The following is a 9153-nucleotide window of genomic DNA, read 5'->3' as shown; positions in this document are numbered from 1 at the left end:
ATGCAGTAAACAATTATTTTGCATGAACATGTCAGCACTCAAATGTGTGTAAGTGTGCTCTTGAGTGTGTGTAGATTCTGTTCTTAACTGGGAACAAATCCCAAATAAGAAAACACTGTTGAATGTCAGAAAACTGGGTAAGTGGGTTTAAAAACAAATTTCTTCTTACGAGCAGCTGGTGAAATCTTGCTGAATCTTGTCTCTAATAAGATTTGATTTTGAAAAGCACATTTAATAAGCCCCATTCATGAGAAATCTTGGTTTGTGAAACTCGCCCAATACACACACGTCACAGCTTCACCATGAACATCAGTCATCCCTTTAACACAGACTGTATCCAGCACACTGTGTGATTGACAGGTGTCACTCACTGGAGGCGGGATTAGAGGTGAAGTAAGTGACCATGGAGCGCTGCAGAGAAGGAACTCTCCAACAACAAAACACCAACACATTCACCCCAATTATGCCTGAGAGAGAGAGAGAGAGAGAGAGAGAGAGAGAGGGGGGGGGGGGGGGGGGATTGAGAGTTCTTTACAGATCTTTAAGGTTATGTGTAATTCTCTTTGGGGTTAAGTGAAGACTGTGTGTGTGTGTGTGTGTGTGTGTGTGTGTGTGTGTGTGTGTGTGTGACTGTCCTGACCTGCGACTGTCCGCTGGCCTTCAGTCAAACTGTTCCACCACTGATTTATCTGTAACAACCAAACACTCACACTCAGTACTATGGTCCTTATGCAACAGGCAAAACACATACCCCCACCCACCCAAACACTCACACTCAGTACTATGGTACTTATGCAACAGGCAAAACACATACCCCCACCCACCCAAACACTCACACTCAGTACTATGGTACTTATGCAACAGGCAAAACACATACCCCCACCCACCCAAACACTCACACTCAGTACTATGGTACTTATGCAACCAAACACTCACACTCAGTACTATGGTACTTATGCAACCAAACACTCACACTCAGTACTATGGTACTTATGCAACCAAACACTCACACTCAGTACTATGGTACTTATGCAACCAAACACTCACACTCAGTACTATGGTACTTATGCAACCAAACACTCACACTCAGTACTATGGTACTTATGCAACAGGCAAAACACATACCCCCACCCACCCACACACTCACACTCAGTACTATGGTACTTATGCAACAGGCAAAACACATACCCCCACCCACCCAAACACTCACACTCAGTACTATGGTACTTATGCAACAGGCAAAACACATACCCCCACCCACCCACACACACACAGTTACAGACACAAACACACTCTCTCACACACACATATTCAAACTCACACACACTGTTACAGTCACAAACACACACGCACACACACACACACACTCTACCTGTTTGCGGAAGTCGCCTTGTTTCTGTGGACGGAGTTTCTCTAGCCAATCTGCGCGAATCTCGTCAAAGTAGCTCTGGACACGAGACTTCAGGGACTCGTACTGCCAGATGGCCGCCGCACCAAACGAGCAGCCTGTAAACTGAGACACAGTCAGTCCCAAAGCTGTCCAATCACAGCTCAGTCAGTCCCAAAGCTGTCCAATCACAGCTCAGTCAGTCCCAATGACACCCAATCACAGCTCAGTCAGTCCCAAAGCTGTCCAATCACAGCTCAGTCAGTCCCAGTAACACCCAATCACAACTCAGAGTCAGGCCAAACGTGACCCAATCAGAACTCAAGGACAGTCCGAGTGCTGCCCAATCAGAGTTTAGAGTCACACTGTGGGAAATGAGGATTGTGTGACTCAGTAACATTAGGTTTGTGGTCTGTGGTGTAGATTGTGGAGAGGAGAAAGGTAATGAGGTGCATTAGACTGAGATGTGTGCGTGTGTGTGTGTGTGTGTGTGTGTGCACGCGTGTGTATAGAGTTTGTGTGTGTGTGTGTGTGTGTGAGTATGTGCGTCCTGTGTGTGTGTGTGTGTGTGTGTGTGTGTGTGCGCGCGCGCACGCATGTATAGAGTTTGTGTGTGGGTGTACGTGTGTGTGTGTCAGTATGTGTGTCCTGTATGTGAATGTGTGTGTGTGTGTGTGTGTGTGTGTGTGTGTGTGTGTGTACGTGTGCATAGCATTTGTGTTGGTGTGTGTGTGTAGTGTGTGTGTAAGTGTGAGTATGTGTGTCCTGTATGTGAATGTGTGTGTAGTGTTTGTACAGTGTTTGTATTTATGTGTGCGTGTATGGTGTTTGTGTCGTGTGCATGTGTAGTGTGTGTACAGTGTTTGTATTTATGTGTTGGAGTGTGTGTGAATAGTGTTTGTGTCTGAATGTGTGTAGTGTATGTGAGTGTGTGTTGTGTGTTGGATGGGTTAAATGCAGAGGACAAATTCACTGTTCACTGTTCACAGTGTGTGTGTGTAATCACGGAAACTTAATTATAACTTAATGTGTGTGTGTGTGTGTGAGAGAGTACTGTAGCACTGTTTGCGGGGGAGAACCTACCCCTACAGTAAAGACCAGTGGCTTGACCAGCCTGCCAAAGGCTCTGGGAGGGGTGTGAGGTGCCGGGGGCTCAGGCTGGGGGGTCACAACCTTCCTCTGACTGATGATGTCACTCTGTTCTGCTTGCGAATGCCCCGCCCCCTCCCATGTCCCCTTCTTTGGCTCTGCCTTCTTGGCAGCTTTTCGAAAACCACATTTCTGCTGTGTATAAAGTATAAACCTATAGAAACACACACACACACACACAGACACACACACACACACACAAACACGCAAAGACACACAACACAGCAACAACACACAGACTTCAATCACAAGGCAATTTTCAGTTGTTTCCTCCTTTCAGTTCTAGTTGTAATGTGTCTTAAGGCCACTGAGTTCTAGTTGTACAGATGGAGGTTTGATTAATTCCACTGACTGTCATCACATTAACACCTTTATGAACTGGACACAGTGGGAGTGACTGACGACAATAACCTGGTGACATCAGCTCTTACACACTGTCACTGTTTACAACAAAACGTCATCAGCTGTCAGGACTCAAAAATTCACTCATCACTGCCAGCGGAAAGGATACAACTATTCTGTAAGGCTTTCTTTCCAACACACAGACAGTCTACACAGACAATGCCCTCACGACCCAACTCAGTCTACATAACCCTCACCTGCAATGCCCTCACGACCCAACTCAGTCTACATAACCATCACCTGCAATGCCCTCACGACCCAACTCAGTCTACATAACCATCACCTGCAATGCCCTCACGACTGAACACATGCCTGAACAGTAAATTGATGCGCCCTGCGACCACGCGAACGCTGCTTTTCACATCCGTGTGTCCACTGGACAGATAATGGCACCTGCACGCACCTGTTTCGCACATCCATATGACGTCATTTTTATTGTTTATCGTGACGTGTGGAGTCGAACACTTTTAAACACATAACTCCACGCGCTTTGACTCTGGTCTCGTCCAGCTGTCCCTTCAATGTCAGTGTTTGATAACTGTCCGCAGTAATATTTTTTTTAATAAACATTTCAAGGATGCTTATTTTGCTAGAAATGAACGTATCAAAAGTCTATTCTTATAACTCTGACGAACGCGCGTATACACAATCTCGCGTGCTCCGCAGACGAGTATCAAGCGGCCGTGGACACCGGCACGTCAGCTGCCCTGCAATGGGATATAGCAACGGATAGCCTGTTAGCTAACTTCACCGTATAACACCACAGACCTGAGCCTTGCCCACTCTTTATAACGCGACAACACATCGTTACAACCCCTTATATTCTTCTCTCGGGTAAATGCAGTAAATACCTGTTTCCTCTGGCAGTGGAGCTAATTATGTCCTCTTTTACCCATCTTAGAAAACATCCCCTCCACGCCATGTTCCGGGATGACATCCGCTGACCCTGTCATGCCATTATCTACCGGGTCACCGTCACCGAGCCGAGAAGCCATCTAGTGTATTTTCACAGTACTGCAACCGCACTTACACGAGTGACACTGCACTGATTTCTCACCTCACCCTACACCCAGCCAAACTATCAAAATGACTGCGGGGACGATTGTCAAAATCTCTACTTAAATATTTATTTACATAAATAGTTACTCCCTTGTTAAGTTTTGGACAGTGTATCGTTCTGATCGTTAATACTTGTTATAGATGCTGCCTGTGATTGTTATTTAAGTTGTGGGTTTATGCTTGTGTGTGTGTGTGTGTGTGTGTGGGGGGGGGGGGGGGGGCAGAGAGTGAGAATCTTATCACATCACCATTCTTCATTTGCTCTCAAGTGCTCGCAGATGCGGATTTCAAACCCAAACTTTTTTCTTTTTACTCATGCTCCTCAGTGCACCATCTCAGTCACGACAGTAAATAACTTATTTGTCCAATTTTACGATATTATTGAGAAGAAAGTGAAAAGGCTGTAGCGACCGTATGGGGACTTTGATTTTACTCCTCACAAACGAAACGGACCGTCCCGGTCTGGTCTCCAGTCTGCGTGGGAGGAAGGGCAGAGACTACGCGTCACCACAGACAGTACAAAAAGACGAGATGGATAACTTTTCGCATTCCTCCGTCAGGCAGGAGGTGGACTCTTCAACGCAAGAACGATACCGACACCGTATTTTAAATGTTCGTTAAAGAGAAGAAAGGTCTTTAAACATGCACATTTATTTATTCCTAACGCCCACCGGATAGTGTGCTGGTCTTAAATAAAATCGTAATAGTAATGGAAACATTAATTTACAAAATTTATTTGGATAACCTTCGAAATCAACCGCATTTTCAATTCAGATATCAGAGGTATAAGTAAAAATAACTTTTAGCAAATTCGTACACCTTTAACTAAAACATTTTTTTCTTTCAATATGACATTCTCTATTGCCTACAGTTCAAAACAGAAGCGATTTCCTCTTGTTACTGCCTTATATGGTCATACTTCCTCTCCCGACCAACGCACCAGTTTTGAGCAAGACGTTCATCGGAGTCCCATATCTCTTTCCATGTTGTCTAGATTCAGTAGGTTTATGCTTCGAGAATATGGCCGCGCCTGCCCTCTCGCAACGGGCTGGTTCCGTTAGCAGCCTCGGGAACAGCCCCACTGCAACTCCCAGCGCCACAAACAACAAAATCATCCATACCTATCCCGAAATCGACTTCAGATCCGGAGCAAGGATCGAAGAGTTGAACAAACTCATTCACGAATTTGGTAAACACGACCAACGGGAATATGACGACCAGCGGGCTCTGGAGATCCACACGGCAAAGGATTTTATTTTCTCCGTGCTCGGTAACGTTTCCCACACTGTCACTTAAAGGAAGTCCTGCTGCTGTAAATCTAACGAATTTCAACTGCCGTTGTGTTTATATCGTTGAACGTTGAATGATTTCTTGTACCGTAGCGAACGGTGCAAATAACGTGAATATTACGGTACAAGAACCAGTGAATCTTTAGGTGTGAGAATTCTATCGCGAAGCTTTTTACGATGCAAGTGGAAGTAAAGGAATCTTTAACATGTTAGGCTGTTTCTGTTTTGCTGTGTGCTTTGTAGAAACAATTTATTAGAAGTCGTAGTCAAATGCAATTGTATTGACTTAATGAATCAGGGTGTTGGCCAGCTGGTTTTAATGCTGTCTTTGTGTTATCGAGGTACTACTGTGAATCTTTTTACCATGAGAAAAGGTTGACGTGTAATTGACGCTGTTAGTAGATCAATAATGCTGTTTGACTTTGTTAATAGTGCTGATAGTGCCTGAACGAGGCTACAGCGCAGACCAGTCTAGAAATCCGTTCAGTTTTTATTTGAATATTTGCTATCCATAGTTAAGAAGTGTAGGCAAATGACAGAAGGCATAATCAAAGCAACATCTCTCTCTCTCTCTCTCTCTCTCTCGGTCACTCTCTCTCACACACACACACACACACACACACACACACTCAGGAGAAGTTCTGCCAGGACAGAGGGACTGGGAATAGAGATATCCTGAGTTCACTGAGCTGGAAACCAATTGGGCCAGAACAGAGCAGTCCAAACAGCTGAGCACAGGGAGTGAGACTGAGCCCCAGGGCGAACACAGACACTCACACACACAGACACAGGGACACACACACACTCACACACACAGACACAGGGCGAACACAGACACTCACACACACAGACACAGGGACACACACACTCACACACACAGACACAGGGCGAACACAGACACTCACACACACAGACACAGGGACACACACACTCACACACACAGACACAGGGACACACACACACAGACACAGGGCGAACACACACACTCACACACACAGACACAGGGCGAACACACACACACAGACACAGGGACACACACACTCACACACACAGACACAGGGCGAACACAGACACTCACACACACAGACACAGGGACACACACACACTCACACACACAGACACAGGGCGAACACAGACACTCACACACTCACACACACAGACACAGGGCGAACACAGACACTCACACACACAGACACAGGGACACACACACACTCACACACACAGACACAGGGCGAACACAGACACTCACACACACAGACACAGGGCGAACACAGACACTCACACACACAGACACAGGGCGAACACAGACACTCACACACCATACCTGTCAAGTTCAAATGACTGATATCCGTGAGGTCAGTGATTGAAATCCATGAGCCACCCCCACCGCCCACACACACACACACACACACACACACACACACACCACACTTGTATTGTCCAGTGTGTGTGTGTGTGTTTGTGCATCCTGTAATATGTAGTCCACTCTGTAGTTGTCTTAGCTGTATTAGGAGTCATGATGTGTTGGGGTGTGAGACTGTAGCCTAATGAGGCTGAATTGTTCACGGCACAGACTTCCCTGAGTTGTGTGTCTGTTTTACAGAGAACCTTGTTAGGTTTTGTTAATGTTGTCATAAACTGTTAAATGACAACAGTGATCACAGTAGTGAATTTAATGCTCAGCTTAAATGAACAGGTCTATTTTTCAGGTTTTGTTTTTCAGTTTCACGTTTGTCAGTCATTCTGTTTGTTCAGTTCAGGTTCAAAATGTTTACCTCAGCACAACAGGGTGGACAGTCCCTCAGCGCGACAGGGTGGACAGTCCCTCAGCGCGACAGGGTGGACAGTCCCCCCAGTGTGACAGGGTGGACAGTCCCTCAGTGTGACAGGGTGGACAGTCCTACAGTGCATCAGGGTGGACTCAGGGTCCACCTGCGACCTTCTGCCGTTTGTGGGGTTAAATTTTGTTTTATTGTGCAGTGTTATTTGTGATAGGTTGTGTAACAGAGGAGCCTCACAGACACTGAGTGAGTGTCAAACTCAGGTCAGATGCTTTTGCACTGGTGAGGTCTTTTACACCAGTCAGACCACTGTACCCACTGTACCAGAACCTTTTAACCAACCTCCGTGTGCTCTTTTCTCTCTCTCTGTTCTGACAGGCATGGTGCAGAAACTGGACCAGAAGCTTCCGGTTGCTAACGAGTACTTGTTGCTGTCGGGGGGGGTGCGCGAGGGGGTGGTGGACATGGATTTGGGCGAGTTGAGCGTTTACGCTCGCGGTGCCGACTATGACATGGACTTCACTCTGCTGGTGCCCGCCCTGAAACTCCACGACCGGAACCAGCCGGTGACGCTGGACATGCGCCAGTCCACGGTGTGCCATTCCTGGCTCAGTCTCCGCCTGTTTGACGAGGGCACCATCGCTAAATGGAGAGACTGCTGCACCGCCGTCGACCACGTCAGCGGGACCACCAACTACTTTTTCTCCCCCACTTTGGTCTCCGACTGGTTCTACAGATCCATCAACCTGGTCCTGTCAGAGATCCAGAAGAAACCGCAGCGCGGGATGCCGCGGGTGGAGAAAGTGGAGCGAAACGGCACCATCATCTCCATCATCCTGGGCGTGGGCAGCAGTCGGATGCTCTACGACGTGGTGCCGGTGGTGTCGTTTAAAGGCTGGCCCGCTGTGGCCCAGAGCTGGCTGATGGAGAACCATTTTTGGGACGGAAAGATCACGGAGGAAGAGGTGATCAGCGGGTTCTACCTGGTGCCCGCGTGCTCCGCCAAAGGCTGCAGGGAGAAGGAGTGGCGTCTGTCCTTTGCCCGCAGCGAGGTGCAGCTGAAGAAGTGTATCTCGGCTGGTCTGATGCAGGCCTACCAGGCCTGTAAAGCCCTGATCACAAAGCTGTTGTCCCGACCCAAAGCCGTGGGACCGTACCACCTCCGCACCCTCATGCTCTGGGCCTGCGACCGCCTCCCCGCCAACTACCTGGCGCAGGAGGACTACGCCGCCCATTTCCTGTTGGGTCTTATCGACGACCTCCAGCATTGCCTTGTCAACAAGATGTGCCCAAATTATTTTATCCCACAATGCAACATGTTGGAGCACCTGTCTGACGACACAGCGATGCTACATGCTCGCAAACTCTCGTCCGTAAGGTCGGACCCCGCGGAGCACCTCCGCACGGCCATCGAACACGCCAAAGCCGCCAACCGCCTGAACGTGGAGGTGCAGTGGAGGAGTAACAGCGCCTCCTCATCCTCTCTGTCCTCTCCTCAGTGCGACTCCAATGGGGAACAGCAGCCAGACGACCGACTGGCCAAGAAACTCCAGCAGCTCGTCACGGAGAACCCCGGAAAGTCCATATCCGTTTTCATCAACCCCGACGACGTCACACGCCCGCACTTCCGCATTGATGACAAATTCTTCTGAAGCCACACCAATTTAGGAAAAAAATAAATAAATAAAATTCCGCCCTCTCTCTCCAAACTTGCCAACGTTTGTCTCAACCAATGGTAGAGCTCAAAGTGTGAGCTGAAGATGACGGTTGAACTGTTGTCCCCCCCCCCCCGTCTCAGGGGCAATTCTCCCTCTCTCAGCAGTGCGTGCTTCACCCTGACAACGCCCCAGAGGACACTTTGAGGCTGGGCTCTGATTGGCTGAGCCTTTGGAATGTCTTAATTTTCTGACTTTGACAGAAATCCCCCAGGAGGATGTGTTTGGTTCCGTAGGAGTTTAGATTTTGCACAGTTAGGGCAGAGAGGCGCGGGAGAAACAGGAAGTTGTTCCGGACTACAGTAAATCCGGAGAGTGCGAGAGTTGTCATTCCCTTTGGAGATAATCCTCTGTTTAGATTCTCTCTGGTC

The 9153-nt window shown here is 48.0% G+C and overlaps 2 protein-coding genes across 2 annotated transcripts in view; one reads left to right on the top strand and one right to left on the bottom strand.

Moving 5' to 3' along the window:
- parlb (presenilin associated, rhomboid-like b) overlaps positions 1-3860 on the bottom strand; it is a 10700-nt gene extending 6840 nt beyond the window's left edge. The window contains exons 1-5 of the mRNA XM_030777321.1: positions 3790-3860; positions 2471-2690; positions 1373-1513; positions 641-689; positions 372-467 (exon numbers count right to left, since the gene is read on the bottom strand). Coding sequence (XP_030633181.1) covers positions 372-467; positions 641-689; positions 1373-1513; positions 2471-2690; positions 3790-3860 — 577 coding nt within the window. The remainder of the gene's footprint in view (positions 1-371; positions 468-640; positions 690-1372; positions 1514-2470; positions 2691-3789) is intronic.
- A 1157-nt stretch (positions 3861-5017) lies between these two features.
- Positions 5018-8846, top strand: LOC115814222 (protein MB21D2). Its single transcript, XM_030776971.1, has 2 exons — positions 5018-5267; positions 7446-8846. The coding sequence occupies exons 1-2, from the start codon at positions 5018-5020 to the stop codon at positions 8717-8719; spliced, it is 1524 nt and encodes a 507-aa protein (XP_030632831.1). The 3' UTR covers positions 8720-8846.
- Positions 8847-9153: the final 307 nt, after the last annotated feature.

This window comes from Chanos chanos, chromosome 6 (genome assembly GCF_902362185.1).
Source record: "Chanos chanos chromosome 6, fChaCha1.1, whole genome shotgun sequence".
Lineage (NCBI taxonomy): Eukaryota > Metazoa > Chordata > Actinopteri > Gonorynchiformes > Chanidae > Chanos > Chanos chanos.
Note: the sequence above shows the minus strand (reverse complement) of the source record. Positions and strands in the feature narration are given on the sequence as shown.

What these genes read in the sequence shown, in the direction of transcription:
- LOC115814222 (XM_030776971.1), top strand. Translation starts at nt 5,018, where the DNA reads ATGGCCGCGCCTGCCCTCTCGCAACGGGCTGGTTCCGTTAGCAGCCTC. An exon ending in TTTTATTTTCTCCGTGCTCG is followed by an intron (nt 5,268 to 7,445) that starts GTAACGTTTCCC and finishes CTGTTCTGACAG; the next exon opens with GCATGGTGCAGAAACTGGAC.